Below are 15,560 nucleotides of genomic sequence, written 5' to 3'. Positions count from 1 at the left end.
ACTGCATCCAATGTAGCTCACGAAAGCTTATGCTCAAATAAATTGGTTAGTCTCTAAGGTGCCACAAGTACTCTTTTTCTTTTTGATAATGGTCTGTACTTCAGCTGCTATGGAGGTAACCAATATTGGTAATGGGTATATTTCATACAGGTGTTTGGTTTTTGTTTTTAATTTACAGGATGCCAGCTGAGGAAACACTCTCAGAAAGTGATATGTTCTATTTGACTCTTAGAGTAGAAGGAAGATTTAGATAAGGTGAGCTACTAGGTTTTATTTTCATTTGAATTACAGAGTTTAGAAGTACAAAGGAATATTTTGAGGGGAAAAAACAGGTCTGTGAAAACTGAAAGTAGGATGGAGAAGTAGGAGTAAGAGTTCAAGTTCAAAGATTACTATGTTTAATATGAATTTTTTTTGGAAAACAGTGTGCTGTAAACCGTTTTCCAAAAAAAATTCATATTAAAACATAGTAATCTTTGAGAAAACATTTATGATAAGAGGAACTTAACACGGGGGACGCTAAGTAAATGATTCCAGCACAATAGCATAAAGAAAGTAGAATTTTTATTTAAAAAACAACACCCTGGTTAAACAATATCTATAGAAAACATAGAATCTTTTCTTTTGTACTAGTGTTACCTACTGGGACAAAGATTCAGAAATGGCTTCTCCATACATAGGTACTAGTGTAAAATGTACTAGTATAGTACAAAATAAGGATGCAGTTTCACAGAGGGGATACACTAAACTTTTTCTCTACTCAGTGACAGTTAATAGAAAAGAATCAATTAATTCAGAGCTAGATCTGAAATCCTAGAATGTCATCAAGGCCCCACCTTGCTCCCACTGACATCAGGGGGAGTTCTGTCACCAACTTTGTGGGAGCAGAGTGAGGTCTTCAATTTCTATTGGAGCCAGCCATCACGGTGGCAAACAGATCCTTTTCTCCCTGAACATTTTGCTCACTGTCACTTCCATACTGCAGTTTGCAACATACTGAAAATAAAAAAATAAAAGGCAATAATCCACTTTGAAGTAGTTGACCCAACTCCTGTAGATCTTACTCAGGCAAAACTTCTATTGTTTTCAATGGGAATCTCAACTGAGCAAATATTGCTGGATCAGTATGGCATGAGAAATAGGTTTGCACAATCTAACCAGATGCCAAACAGGGACTATGAACAAGATTGCTCCCCCTTGTGATGTGCTAAAGAACATGTATCTTTTCAGAAGAAGGAACTCCGTAACTTTAGAGATGCTAGGCACCTCCAACTTCAGACCAGCTCTGAATGAAAGCAAAACTGTAATTACTGGTGGAAGAAAGGTACACACTGGAGGAGAGGAGGTTCAAAAAAGTGAAATAAAGACAATTCTGTTCATTCATGACTATGAAATGCACAGAACCAATTCTACATCTGAGGTGTCCTGATTTTACTGTACATTCAAACATGTTGAAGAGTGACATGAAATGTTCTAATACCATCCTGAAGGATCACCTTGAAGTTCAGCTGTCATCAGCAGGTACATATGCAGGTGACAAAAGACACGTAACTAAATAACATGAGAATACGTCTTCTGGAAGTCAGGCTGTTGTGGTAGTTAGAAGGAGGTGTTATATGCCCAATGGAACTTTATGGTGAGTTTAATACGATCAAAGTACTTTGCATATGAAAGAGAGAAACATCACTAATATTGGTCACAACTTCCCCAATTGTCTGGGATATTAGCCCTGAAATCCTCAGGGAGTTCAAAGGCATGTTCAGTAACACACACATCTAGTCCAGCTGCCTGATAGAAAACAATTGATACCTGGAAAATTAAACTGGGTTAAACAGATCTTTAGCAGAACAAACAGTAACTAGCTTTTTTGCTGTAAGAGTATAAAGGTGCTTCCATTTTCCCCCCCATGTTTAAATCTAGATTTTATGTTTGGGTAAATACAGGGGAGAAAATAGCAAATAAGATGTGTTTCACTAACCATAAAAGGGTGCTCACAAAAACTGAATTTCGTATAAGTTTAACTCAATATGAGAATTCCCTATATAGTTCCATTTGAGCAAAGAACAGACATGGTTTTTGGTTTGAGAACAGGCTAAACAGATTTTAGCTTAAAATTTTTTGACAACCTAGAAGTTTCATTATTCTTTACATCAAACTCTAGTTTTCCCCTTTAACATATACAGTATGTAAAAAAGAAAGATACTTAAAAGGTAGCACTTCTGCAAAGTAGGCCATTTTGTTTTTCAGTTAGACCAAGTGTAAAGAATAATTCTCATGCCAGCCCAATTTTTCAAGAATGGGATGATCCTTGATAGAAGGGCTATTTCAGGTTACACTCCCCGGTTCATGTTTGTAGCTCAGAGTGCTTTCCAGTCAATGGGATTCTTGCCAGACTTCTTCAGCAGTTCATTGGTTTTAGAGAAATGCCGACAACCGAAGAACCCTCTGTGCACAGAGAGAGGCGAGGGATGGACAGTCTGTAGAATATGGTGACGTTTCTGGAAGAAGTTAGAGATAAGAATGAGAAATTTTGCAGGTTTTCAGATCCTAGATGGAGGTTGCTCATCTGTGCTATTATCAAATACAGAAATGAAATTGCAAGTATCTTTTCATTATTCGAGTTAAAAACAAGAGCACATAGGTTTGCTATGAAGCCCAGGCTTTCTGCACTCAATAAATGGCTGCATTTCTAACAAACAGCAACAAAGAGTGTAAGATGTTCTGGGAAGTTTCCTAGGAGAGATGAACTACACATCGTAATGTTGAGGCTCTTCACACAACAGTATCTTAACTTCTTCCACACTGATTGTTCTTGTTCCTAGAGGATAAGCATTGTTGGAACAAAAAGAGGTGACAGAAGTGGACACGCACAGTGGACAGTGAACTTGAGACCCTTAACTGTCTACTTGCCTTTTTAGTTTAATAGTAGGCAGCAGCAACCAGTTTTTCCACTTATGACCAAAAGCCCCCTGTGGATGGCATCCTACCAAAATGTCCCAAGTGAAGCAAGAAGCAATAGGACTTCTAGAAAGATGGAATAATTAAACCATACCCTATCAATAGAGCTGCCTTTCTTCTGTGCATACGCTCCCCACAACATGAAGACAAGTCCATCCAAATGATTGTTTAGCCAGGACACCACTGCATCAGTGAATTGTTCCCAGCCTTTGTCCTTGTGTGAATTAGGTTGGTGTGCTCGGACTGTGAGGACAGCATTGAGCAAAAGTACTCCTAATCACAAACAAGACATGAACATATCAGTGTGGACAGAGAATACATGAATTAGTTTACAAAGTAGTAAGCTCTCTTCCAGTCTTTTGCTGGATCTGCAATGGTAAAAAAAATCATTTAATCTTTTGTTCACGGGAAACTATCAATAAGAGATACCAGTACAAAGTTTTCAAACAATCCATTTGTCGAAGCAGGGAGAAAATAAGTCACTAAGAAACCCATTTAAGAAACAGACCCATTTAGGGGCTAAATATAGTTCCTGTAAGTTAATAGTGCTTTAATGGAGTTTTCCTTTAAAATTACAGCATGCCCGCATAAACAGATTTACCACTATAATGCTGAGTCAGTAGCATTAAATCATAGGACTGGAAGGGACCTCGAGAGGTCATCTAGTCCAGTCCTCTGCACTCATGGCAGGACTAAGTATTATCTAGACCAGCCCTGGCAGGTGTTGGTCCAATCTGCTCTTAAAAATCCCCAATGATGGAGATTCCACCACCTCCCTCGGCAACTACACAGCAGCCAAGCCCAATTAAAAAAAAACAAAAAACCAAAAACTGAAATTAAATAAATAAATAAAAAGGATGCTATTTCACTCACTCCTCAAAGCTATTCGCCAGGCAAATAGAATTTTGCCAGAGTTATTACAGAGAATATACCCCAAGAAAAATTTTAAACTCTTATCTTTGTTAAAAAGGCCAGCACATTGCACATGTGCTTTGTCGGGAGAACATGAAGACAATTATTTGGTGTAAGGCCAAGGCTGACATGGTTAAGCACACGCTCACTTTTTACATGCTTCGACTCAGTATTATTTACCCGCTTTACGAACATTAAAAGGCTGGGGTTTTTAAATGGCTCCTTTTAATAAATCTCAGCCAAGTAGTTTGGAAAGTACCAATAGATCAGGGGTGGGCAAACTACGACCCGTGGGACCCTCCTGCCCAGCCCCTGAGCTCCTGGCCTGGGAGGCTGGCCCCCGACCCTTCCCCTGTTGTTCCCCCTCCCCACACAGCCTCAGCTCACTGCTCTGCCGGCACAATGCTCCGGGCGGCAAAGCAGTGAGCTCCTGGGGCAGTGCAGCTGCAGAGCCCGGCCTGACCTGGTGCAGCTGCAACGCCAGCCGCCGGTGCTCTAGGCAGCGTGGTAAGGGGGCAGGGTTTGGATAGAAGGCAAGGGAGTTGAATGGGAGCAGGGGTCCTGGAGGGGGACAGTTAAGAGGGGGGGGGGGGTTGGATGGGGCGGCAGGGGGCAATGAGGGACAGGGGTTCCGGTGGCAGTCAGGGGACAGGGACTGGGGGGGTGGATGGGGCAGCAGGGGGCAGTCAGGAGCAGGGGTTCTGGGGGCAGTCAGGGGACAGGGAGGGGTGGATAAAGCAGGGGTCCCAGAGGGTCCACCAGGGAACAGGAAGGTTTAGATGGGGTAGGAGTCCTGTGGGGGGCCATCATGGGGGTGGATAGGGGGTGGGGACCAGGCCACGCCCCCCTCCTCTAACAGGCCCTCCATACAACTTCCAAAACCCGATGCAGCCCTGAGGACAAAAAGTTTGCCCCGCCCCTGAACTCGATTAGCATTGCTACTACAACCTACTCACTGAGGAGGAAGATCCCCACTTAGGCCACGTCTACACTTAAAAGCTTACAGCGGCACAGCTGTGCTGATAGAGCTGTGTTGCTGTAAGAGCACTCAGAGCCGCGTTATGCTGACAGGAGAGAGCTCTCCCTTCGAAATAATGAAACCAGCTCAACGAGCGACGGTAGCTATGTCAACAGCAGAGCATCTCCCGCAGACAGAACCCTGTGCACAAGAGCGCTTATGCCAGCACTACTTATGCTGCTCCGAGGGGTGGTTTTTTACACCCCTGAGCGACAAAAGTTTTGCCAACGTAAGTGCTAGTACAGACACAGTCTAAATGAAGAGCCCAGGAAGGATGAACGGATTGATTACCTTGCTTGGCCCACCCAGTTAGATCTCCATGACCGGGATGGGTGAAATCTTCTATGTCTGCAGACAGCTCTTTGAAAATATTTTCTAAACTGCAAACAAAAATAATGGAAGCGATTTTTAGAATATTTCTGTGAAATTATCAAACAGACAAGTTAATGATTGTGTATATTACAATTGAAACTTTTACCAAGAACTAAAAAACTGAACTCCCATTTAGGAAAGTTATACTCATCTGATGTGTATGACAGGTCCTTTTCTTCACCTCTCCCTTTAATTTATACCAAGTCCCTGATCCTGCTAACTTTTATGCAAATGCTTACTGAAGGCAATGGGACCACACTTCTGCTTAAAGGTAAGCATCTGTTTAAAGATTTGCAGGATGGAGGCCTGAGTAAATAACTGGATCTGGTAAAAAACTGGATCGGCATGGAAACCCAATTTCATAGGTTTGGAGCCCAAATCTGTGGAATACATCACCACCTTGGAGGAGCCAGAAGTCTATCTAGAATTCATCCATTTATTTTTGCAGTAATTCTTTCCCAGAAAGCTCTGGGTGCGGTGGTACGTGCCTGTAATCCCAGCTACTTGGGAGGCTGAGACTGGCAGATCGCTCAGAGGTTCTGGGCTGTGGTGCACTATGCCAATTGGGTGTCTGGTGCCACAGACAGCCTGTTTAGCGGGTGGCTGAAGGACTGGCTAGAACAACACGAATGATGTGTTGTGATTAGCGCTCTCTCTGTGAGGACTGATGGACCCATTGATCAAGGTGATCTTTCCCACAAAGCATACACCTTAAAATTCAATACAAGTCACTCTTCTGATACCTTTCTGCTCCCCAACAAGTAAAAATACTGGGTCATATGTTATAAAGTTAATTTTTCAGCAAATCACAAAACAATTACCTCAAAGGTAGTCAGAAAGGCAAAGTCACAAACAGCTGTATGTTTTTAGATAACCTACCTAGTAAACAGTGGCAGATTTTTAAACAGATAAAGCATAACCATACCTAGGTGGAGGTGGAACAGGTCTCTGGACGCTAAAGCAGAGTCCATGAGCTTGACTGGGTCCATGATAAGGATCTTGTCCCAAGATGACAACCTTTACCTGAACACAGACACAAATTAGTACTGATATGCCAGCAATATTTCTTAATATTTAGTACTTAATATATTGCTACAAAGCAAAAATTTGTAGATCAGAGCCAAGCTGCATCTGAAAGAAAGCAGTGCAGAAACGGGGAAGGCCTGGGGAAAAGCGGCCAAGAAAACAGCTAAAGTTTTTAAGAATATTATGTTGTAGTTATGGATGGAAATAACCAATGTATAAATCCGTATTTCAGTATCTAGATGAGAAAACAGGGGCAAAGTATACAAACGCTACAGGAGACAAAGCAGGGTTCACATCCTAAAGCACATCCTAAACCTTCCAGGGAGAAAACCATGAAGAGTGGAACACATGCGTGGCAGCCTGGAGCCTGACTGCAAATGCAGCTTTCATCCTATTATCAAAAACAACAAAAGGCGGCAAATCCCGACTCTCTCCCCGGCACTGCAGGGGTCGCCCCAGGGACACTTACCTCTCGGATGTCGCACATCTGCGTCCAGGTGAAGACTTGCTGCGGCGGTGGGTAGACGGTGTGACGTTTTCGCTCGTCTGCTACAAATGCCGTTAGCTAGAGGAAGCAGGGGTGGTGCGCGGTCAGTACAGGCAAGGGAGAGCGGCGGGCACCGGCCACCTACAGAGGAGCTGCCGCAGCAAGACGCTCCTCCCCCGGGCAAAGCCTCCCGCGCTCACCTGGGAGAAGTAGGGCTTAGTGAACTCCCCCGCCAGCGGCCGCCTCCAGCCCTCTCCGAACCCCGCGGGGACGCTCCGCGAAGCGAGTCTCTGCAGAGCCGCCTCCTTGTTCCTGCGGATCCGCTCCAGCTGCTCGGGGCTCAGCGGAGGGGAGCAGGGCGAGGCCTTCCCCGATTCATCTTCCACCGGCTTCTGCTTTTTGGCGAAGTTGGCCTGGCGGTCGCGACACAAGAGACTGCTGCAGGGGAGGCGCAGCACGCGGCGGCCCTGCCCCGCGCGGAGAAACCAGGTGCAGGCCCGCCCCATAGTGGAGGGAGGGGCGCGCCGGGCCGGGAGGGCGCAGCTCGCTCCCAGCCACCCCGGGGTACCGCAGGCGAGCTACTGTGGCCGGAGCGTCCGGGCTCGGGCGCAGTGGAGGCCGCTTGGGGCCCCCAGCCTAGGCGGGGCTAAGTCACAGCTGCTCCCTGCGCCGCGCAAACACGTGGCTGCTTCGCGGGAAAACAGCGCGTGTTTCCCCCATGGGAGCGCCCTTCCTATTGGACGTTCAGTCACAGAAAGCGCTCCTGGCACTCTAGCCGCGCCCTCCCGTTCCTCATTGGGCGCTGGCAGGGCCACCGCTCCCCTTATTGGCCCCTTGCTATGAAGGCCCGCCGACTGACCTCCCCGCGTTATCAACCCCGCCCAGTCACACTCCTCCGATTGGACACGGAGAATAGAAAACAGCTCCCTACCGGCCAGTGACTACCGAAGTCCCGCCCAGTTGTCTGGCCCCACCCCTCTCCCAGCTCTGCGCTCCCATTGGACCGTGGGTCACGGAGAGCCCTCCTATTGGTCAATCCCCCAAAGCGGCGCCGCTTTGATCGGCGGGACTTTTAAATGAATTGTGCTCCGGGCTCGCCGCCTCGCCTGCCCGGATTGCCCCCGGGTCCCGCCCGGCCCCTCGGTACCTCAGCGTCCCCGCCCTGCTCCGGGGAGCGCTCCCGCTTCCTCGGCGGCGGCGGCGCCGCGCGGAAGAACGAGTGCAGCGTCTTCTGGCCGATCATGCCGGCGGCGGGTGGGCTCCGCGGGTCCGGCCACACACGGGACCCGGCGGCGGTCCGGCCAGCCGAAGACAGGCGGCCTCTTCCCCACACGGGAGCCGGCAGTGGCAGTGGCAGGCGGCTGCCTGGCTGAAGGACTGCCCGAAATTGGCGCCAAGCGAGTGCGCATGCGCGGGGAGGGGGGCATGGGCGTAGCACGTGCAGGAGAGGGACCCTAGACGCAGTCAGCGCGTGCGCATTAGGGCAGTCTCCTCCCCCGCCCCTCAGAGCCCTCACGCGCGTGGGTAGAATCCTAGAATCTCAGGGTTGGAAGGGACCTCAGGAGGTCATCTCGTCCAACCCCCTGCTCAAAGCAGGACCAATCCCCAATTTTTGCCCCAGATCCCCAAATGGCCCCCTCAAGGATTGAACTCACAACCCTGGGTTTAGCAGGCCAATGCTCCAACCACTGAGCTATCAGGCTTTGGTTTTCATTCCCAGTTCCCGTGTGGATCTAACCCCCCTGCCCACGCTCAGTGACTCACCCCGCCCACCTTTGGGTCTGTCCTGCTCCCCCCTGCTGTGTGTATCCCACCTGCCCCCCACACTCCCCTCTGGCACTCCCATGCATCCCCCTCCCCCTGTTCTCCTGAGGGGTTCACCCCCGCTTCACTCTAATCCAGGTGCTGTGTGGCCTGCAGGCAGATGGGGTGGAAGCAGCAGTGAGGGGGGCAATGACAGAGCATCGGGGAGAGGCGGGCTGCACGGCCCGTAGAGTGCCCAGCCCCATGGGGCCCTGACCCTGACAGCTCTTTGGGTGCTGCTGTGATAGAAACGGAAGAACTGGGCCTGAATAAAGCAGGGGGATGACACCAGGAGGGGACACGAGCCTCAACTCCAAAGGTACTGCCCAAGTAGTGGAGAAGCTAGTTCTGCCCGTTGAAAGCTTTGGCTGTGCTTGTGTGGTTTGTCGTCCCAAGAAGGCAGAGCGAACATGCACACTTCTCCCCTCTGTTCTTGCAGTCAGCCTTTGTCCATTCCCAGCCTGCCCTGATCTTGTTTTCAAACTCAGAAATTGGCACTTTGAGGCTGGCCACCACATCTCTCTGGAGCTTCAGTGCAGTGCAACACAGGTGGGTTTTGATGGATCAGAACAAGGGCTATTTGGCAAGCAAAATAAAATAACTGAACTCTTACATGACAGGTTCCTCAGAGCTCTTTACAAATGCTAAGTAACTCATCCTATCATCCTGTCAGAGGAAGCTGAAAAAAATCAACAGGGACTTGTGTGCATTACAATTAAAGTTAATTATTATTGTTTATATGACTGCACCTGGTTAGTAACCTCAACACATTAGGGCCTCATTGTGCTAAGTATTATACAGATGCTGACCCTGCTAACCCTGAGTTTACACTCTAAATAGAGGAAAGTGACTTACCCAAGGTCATCCAGCAAGTCAGTGGCAGAGCCAAGACTAGGACCTACATCTTCTGAGTCCCAGCCTATCTCCTTATGCAGTAAACCAGGCTGCCTCTTAAGTTGTGCCAACGACACTAGGGGTCCAGAACACCATGGCCCTGTCAGTACAACTGTGAATAGCACTTGCACCTCAGTTTCATTCCATGCATGCCCCTCTTCTGCCCTGTCTCCGTCCCCTTTGCATTTAACTGATCCCCTCCTAAGTACACCTACGCCATAAATAAATAAATAAATAACATAAATTTAAATATGGTACTAACATGGCATTTGCCACAACCCATCATTCACTCCGCTGGTGTGTTCTACCCCTGTTCCCACCCTGGATCTATCTGGTCTGTTTAGATTGTTAGGTCTTTGGCATAGAGACTGTTTACTATTCTGTGTTTGTACAGCACCTGACTATGGGCCCCATTCTTGATTGGCCGTCAGGCACAACTTTAATAAAAATGATTAATAATATAACTGATGTGGGATAAATCCCTCATTTGGTCATTTTGTTAGCAAAGGAGTGAACACACACGTGACATGGATCCTGGAATGCATGCATGAAATGCAGCCTTAAATTTTCTAGGCCAGAACACTAGGAGCTGTGCTATAATGAGTGTTTACTAAGCTATACACATTACAATAAAAGTAGGTTTCAGAGTAGCAGCCGTGTTAGTCTGTATTCGCAAAAAGAACAGGAGGACTTGTGGCACCTTAGAGACGAACCAATTTATTTGAGCAGGAGCTTTCGTGAGCTACAGCTACAGCTCACTTCATCGGATGCATACTGTGGATGCATCTGATGCAGTGAGCTGTAGCTCACAAAAGCTCATGCTCAAATAAACTGATTAGTCTCTAAGGTGCCACAAGTCCTCCTGTTCTTTTTACAATAAAAGTGACATTGAGTTTTGTAAAGCCTTATATGAAGCCCTCAAAGCCATACAAAATAAATAACATTGTTCGGCCCAGTCACCTGTTAAACAGGGCTGTGTACACTTATGATGCATATATATGACATCTTCATCATCTGGACCCATGGAAAAGAAGCCCTTGAGGAATTCCACCATGATTTCAACAATTTCCATCCCACCACCAACCTCAGCCTGGTCCAGTCCACACAAGAGATCCACTTCCTGGACACTACAGTGCTAATAAACAATGGCCACATAAACACCACCCTATACCGTAAACCTACTGACCGCTATTCCTACCTGCATGCCTCCAGCTTTCACCCTGACCACACCACACGATCCATCGTCTACAGCCAAGCTCTGCGATACAACCGCATTTGCTCCAACCCCTCAGACAGAGACAAACACCTACAAGATCTCTGTCAAGCTTTCTTACAACTACAATACCCACCTGCAGAAGTAAAGAAACAGATTGATAGAGCCAGAAGAGTTCCCAGAAGTTACCTACTACAGGACAGGCCTAACAAAGAAAATAACAGAACGCCACTAGCCGTCACCTTCAGCCCCCAACTAAAACCCCTCCAACGCATTATTAAGGATCTACAACCTATCCTAAAGGATGACCCAACACTCTCACAAGTCTTGGGAGACAGGCCAGTCCTTGCCTACAGACAGCCCCGCAACCTGAAGCAAATACTCACCAACAACCACATACCACACAACAGAACCACTAACCCAGGAACTTATCCTTGCAACAAAGCCCATTGCCAATTGTGCCCACATATCTATTCAGGGGACACCATCACAGGGCCTAATAACATCAGCCACACCATCAGAGGCTCGTTCACCTGCACATCCACCAATGTGATCTATGCCATCATGTGCCAGCAATGCCCCTCTGCCATGTACATTGGTCAAACTGGACAGTCTCTACGTAAAAGAATAAATGGACACAAATCAGATGTCAAGAATTATAACATTCATAAACCAGTCGGAGAACACTTCAATCTCTCTGGTCACGCAATCACAGACATGAAGGTCGCTATCTTAAAACAAAAAAACTTCAAATCCAGACTCCAGCGAGAAACTGCTGAATTGGAATTCATTTGCAAATTGGATACTATTAATTTAGGCTTAAATAGAGACTGGGAGTGGCTAAGTCATTATGCAAGGTAGCCTGTTTCCTCTTGTTTTTTCCTACCCCCCCCCCCAGATGTTCTGGTTTAACTTGGATTTAAACCTGGAGAATGGTCAGTTTAGATGAGCTATTACCAGCAGGAGAGTGAGTTTGTGTGTGTATGGGGGTGGGGGGGATGTGAGAAAACCTTGATCTATGCAGGAAATAGCCCGACTTGATTATGTAAAGAGTTGTCACTTTGGATGGGCTAGCACCAGCAGGAGAGTGAATTTGTGTGGGGGGGTGGAGGGTGAGAAAACCTGGATTTGTGCTGGAAATGGCCCACCTGTTGATCACTTTAGATAAGCTATTACCAGCAGGACAGTGGGGTGGGAGGAGGTATTGTTTCATGATTTCTGTGTGTATATAAAGTCTGCTGCAGTTTCCACGGTAAACATCTGATGAAGTGAGCTGTAGCTCACGAAAGCTCATGCTCAAATAAATTGGTTAGTCTCTAAGGTGCCACAAGTACTCCTTTTCTTTTTGCGAATACAGACTAACACGGCTGTTCCTCTGAAACCGGTCATAAATAATGTGGTGGATTCAGTAAGCAGGCAGATAGTGGTTTCTAATCATTTATAAATGATTCTAAGAAGATCCAGTAGGTGGTGCCAGGGGACCTTGCTGCAAGCCTTGCAGAGCACAACAAGCGCTTGGCTGGGAGAGCTGAGCAAGGGTGGAACGTTTGGCTCGCTGTCTCAGACAGGAAGTAGTGGGAGGGAAGTAGGTATTGCTGCTGGAAATGAGGCCTGCCAGAGCTGTCTCTGTAGCCTAGATGCCTTTAGCGAGCTGACTGCCCGGCCAGTTTCAGTGGAGTCCTCGGTAATGATCTGTCTGACCCTAGGAGCATTGCCCAGACTGAGGATTACCCTGGAATAACTGAGTGCAGTGGAGCTGGCCCTCCATTCCGCAGAGGTACAGCGATCCCCCCTCTCAGTTAGGATTCACATTAAGGTATTTTTAAGTCTCTGTTACTTGGGAGCAAGGATTTTACATGTGTGTTTCAACGAAGCATTTAAAATTTCCCAGGACACTGTAGTTCCACGCAGCCCAGAATCTAACAGAGTGAAATCCCATCAGGCCCTTTAGTTGCAGGCTGATGGCTGTTTCTTAGGGGCAGCTAGGAATGGATAAATTCTTGGTCAAAAGGCCTTCCCCAGGCAAGAACAAACAAGAGCCCTTAGAGATGAAGGGAGGAGAGCTGGACTGTATGAGAGATGGGGGAGAGAAGAAAAGGCCCCGGTCAGAAATGCCAGGTGCAGATGAGTTCTTGGTGCATTCTCCATGGAAGCAAATCCGGGCTGAGGGTCTGAACTGCGATTACAAGATCCTGTTCGGCAAAACTGAGGCTGACAAGATTTTCCAGGAGCTGGAAAAGGAAGTGGAATATTTTGAAGGTAAACAGACTAACGGACCTAATGTCTCTTCCATCTCTAATTGCCATGACAAATTCTGCCTTATGACTTCAGTGCAGGATTGGATAGGTGGGAGGAAGTTTTTACGCATAAGGCCCAAGCCTGCATGCAGTCTGCACACTCAGACTCTTACTTCTAAGTGGATTCCCATTGGCTTTAGTGGGATTAAAGATCCCAATGGGTAGATGTGTTTGCATGATCAGGTAAGTGGCAAACGTAGGCTCTGATCCTTCAAATATACATATGCTTAACATTAAGCACATAAATGCAGCGAGCTCACTCACATTCTTAAGTTTATGCGTGATCAAGGCCACAACATGAAACATACAAAACACATGAAAGGTGAAAGGATTCAAGTTTTTAGCTCTGTTATTTTACAGTTATTCCCTCTCATTCAACAACAGGGAGTGACGTGGGAGAAGCTCAGACCACTGTGCTATTTCCATCCCTCATAAGGAGTCTCATACATGTAGATCTCTAGTCTTAGTCAGCTTCCCGTCATTTTCCTGGACAGCAACATTTAAAAATTGAGAGGTTTTTAAGCTAAGATGTGCAGTACCACTTAGTTGCATTGTCATTCTAAGTCACACTCAGAGCAGCTGCACAGCAAGGAATATGTTGTACTCTGCTCTGCAGAGGGAATGATTGATAGTTGCACTTGACCTAACTCTAAACTTTAAAAAAAACACTGCTACTTAGCTATCTAAAAGGAGGGCAAATTGGTCTTGACTTTCTCAAACTCTTATTCAAACAGGTGATCTTACCAAAGTGCAAGTGTTTGGCAAATGGCACAACATCCCAAGGAAGCAGGTGACATATGGAGATCCTGAGTTAACATACACTTACTCAGGTGTTACCTTTTCTCCTAAGCTATGGATCCCAGTTCTCAACCGTATCAGAGAGCGCATCACCCTGGCCACTGGACACACTTTTAATTTTGTTCTTATTAACAGGTAACATTTGATTTCTGATGGCAGTAAGCATCTCTCTGTTCAAGCAACAGTTTGATTGTAGGACATTTTACTAATCAGGTATCATTAAGCAGTTATTCGCCACTTCATTTTACCCTCGAAAAGGAATTTGTGGATATGCAACTTCCAATTTAGCGTTAACTAGCTAATAGAGTACTTGAAAGCATTCAAAAAGCTAAGCTCTTTCTTTAGTGTCTGCATTGTAGTATCTAAATGGAGATAGTTCTGTTACAGCTGCATGATTAAACACCAGGGACCCAATCCTATGTTCCTTGCACACCTGTTGAGACAAGGAGTAGGCTCAGCCGAGTGGCATCCCAGTGACCGCAAACCAAGCAAAGAATTGGTGTTTGAACTGGGTCATTTTCGAGGAGGAAAGAGAGAAGTGAGGGAGGGAACCTCTCTCCAAGATATGCGCTTGCCTGGAACACACTGTAGCACATTTTCAATGTGTTCTGCAGAAGCATAACCAAGTCACGGGAAACTCTCTTCCATTCAAGCCCTGCACAGAATGCAGATTTGTCTGTGAGGCTAAGGCAGTTACGTTTCAAGGGAGCCCCTCAGTCTTTCCCATCCAAATAACCAACTCGCAAGTGTGTGGGTCAGTTTTGTGTGGTAGAAAAGCATCCAGGAGGGTGAGAATGCTAGACTCATTTGTGACTAAATTAAGATTTGAACTGTGGTTTCCAGGAACAGTCTCCATGTGTGGGAATAAAAAATAAATATGCTGAAGTAAAGCAGTGTCTTGGCATACGCTTGTACAGTTGATGGAAGAACTAATTTAATCTTCCCCCTCACAGATATAAAGATGGCTGTGATCACATAGGCGAACATCGAGATGATGAGAGAGAATTGGTTCCACAGAGTCCCATCGCGTCAGTGTCCTTTGGAGCCTGCAGAGACTTTTTCTTCAGGCATGGTGCTTCCCGTGGGAAAAACGCCTCATGCCACATTGAGCCAATCAAGCTGCAGCTGGCCCATGGCAGTTTACTAATGATGAACTACCCCACCAACGTGCACTGGTATCATAGCCTGCCCCCCCGCAAGAAGGTGCTCGCCCCAAGAATCAACCTGACATTTCGGAAAGTGATGGCTTTAGCAAAAAAATGAAGTTATTTAACAACCTGACGTCTAGCTTTAAATAGCCCCTTTTACCTCTGAAAATGAGAACTTTCTTTCCATGTCATAAATCAATTTCTCTTTCAAACACTGCCTTTTCCTTTGCATATATAGCAAGAGATAGGAACCTTGCTGTGGTGCAAGCTTTGTCACATGAGTGTATTTAAATTAGGAAAGCAAACAGGGGGAATAACATGCAGTTGTTTAGCTACAAATATGGCAACCACTTGATCTTGGATGTCAAGATTATATTCCTACAGCCAAGTACTACTGTAGACTGATAGTATATTTTTCAAATGCTATTCTCCTTGGTTCAGAAGGGAGGTTTATTTTTAAGCCCATGGTAGTCCTATCAGTGAGTATGCCTTGTTTTTTGTTTTTAAGTCTCAAGTGTGTACAGCTGCCTACTAAATACTAATGTACTATAGAATGTAATAATTCCCAGTAAGTCTGAAATGTATGGGAGCGCATGACTGCTCTACAACTGAGTCATGTATATTTTTTAAATAA

The 15,560-nt window shown here is 46.3% G+C and overlaps 2 protein-coding genes across 2 annotated transcripts; one reads left to right on the top strand and one right to left on the bottom strand.

Annotated features, from left to right (window-relative positions):
- Positions 1 to 547: 547 nt before the first annotated feature.
- On the bottom strand, positions 548 to 8,016 carry UNG (uracil DNA glycosylase). Its single transcript, XM_073312932.1, has 7 exons — positions 7,921 to 8,016; positions 6,974 to 7,186; positions 6,756 to 6,851; positions 6,186 to 6,283; positions 5,180 to 5,268; positions 3,053 to 3,231; positions 548 to 2,498 (listed from the first exon to the last, which is right to left on the bottom strand). Exons 1-7 carry the CDS (start codon positions 8,014 to 8,016, stop codon positions 2,358 to 2,360), a joined length of 912 nt encoding a protein of 303 aa, XP_073169033.1. The 3' UTR covers positions 548 to 2,357.
- A 4,230-nt stretch (positions 8,017 to 12,246) lies between these two features.
- Positions 12,247 to 15,560, top strand: ALKBH2 (alkB homolog 2, alpha-ketoglutarate dependent dioxygenase). The gene is made up of 3 exons (XM_073312485.2): positions 12,247 to 12,942; positions 13,715 to 13,913; positions 14,732 to 15,560. The coding sequence occupies exons 1-3, from the start codon at positions 12,672 to 12,674 to the stop codon at positions 15,039 to 15,041; spliced, it is 780 nt and encodes a 259-aa protein (XP_073168586.2). The 5' UTR covers positions 12,247 to 12,671; the 3' UTR covers positions 15,042 to 15,560.

Source organism: Lepidochelys kempii, chromosome 15, assembly GCF_965140285.1.
Source record: "Lepidochelys kempii isolate rLepKem1 chromosome 15, rLepKem1.hap1, whole genome shotgun sequence".
NCBI classification, from domain to species: Eukaryota; Metazoa; Chordata; order Testudines; family Cheloniidae; genus Lepidochelys; species Lepidochelys kempii.
Note: the sequence above shows the minus strand (reverse complement) of the source record. Positions and strands in the feature narration are given on the sequence as shown.

Bases quoted from the DNA above. Each gene is read 5' to 3' on its own strand.
- ALKBH2 (XM_073312485.2), top strand. From the start codon at position 12,672: ATGGATAAATTCTTGGTCAAAAGGCCTTCCCCAGGCAAGAACAAACAA. The intron at 12,943-13,714 runs GTAAACAGACTA...TTATTCAAACAG, and splicing joins GGAAGTGGAATATTTTGAAG to GTGATCTTACCAAAGTGCAA. The intron at 13,914-14,731 runs GTAACATTTGAT...TCCCCCTCACAG, and splicing joins AATTTTGTTCTTATTAACAG to ATATAAAGATGGCTGTGATC.
- UNG (XM_073312932.1), bottom strand. From the start codon at position 8,016: ATGATCGGCCAGAAGACGCTGCACTCGTTCTTCCGCGCGGCGCCGCCG. The intron at 3,232-5,179 runs GTAATCAATCCG...GTTTGTGATTAG, and splicing joins AACTGGGTGGGCCAAGCAAG to GAGTACTTTTGCTCAATGCT. The intron at 2,499-3,052 runs GTATGGTTTAAT...AACTTCTTCCAG, and splicing joins AAGGCAGCTCTATTGATAGG to AAACGTCACCATATTCTACA.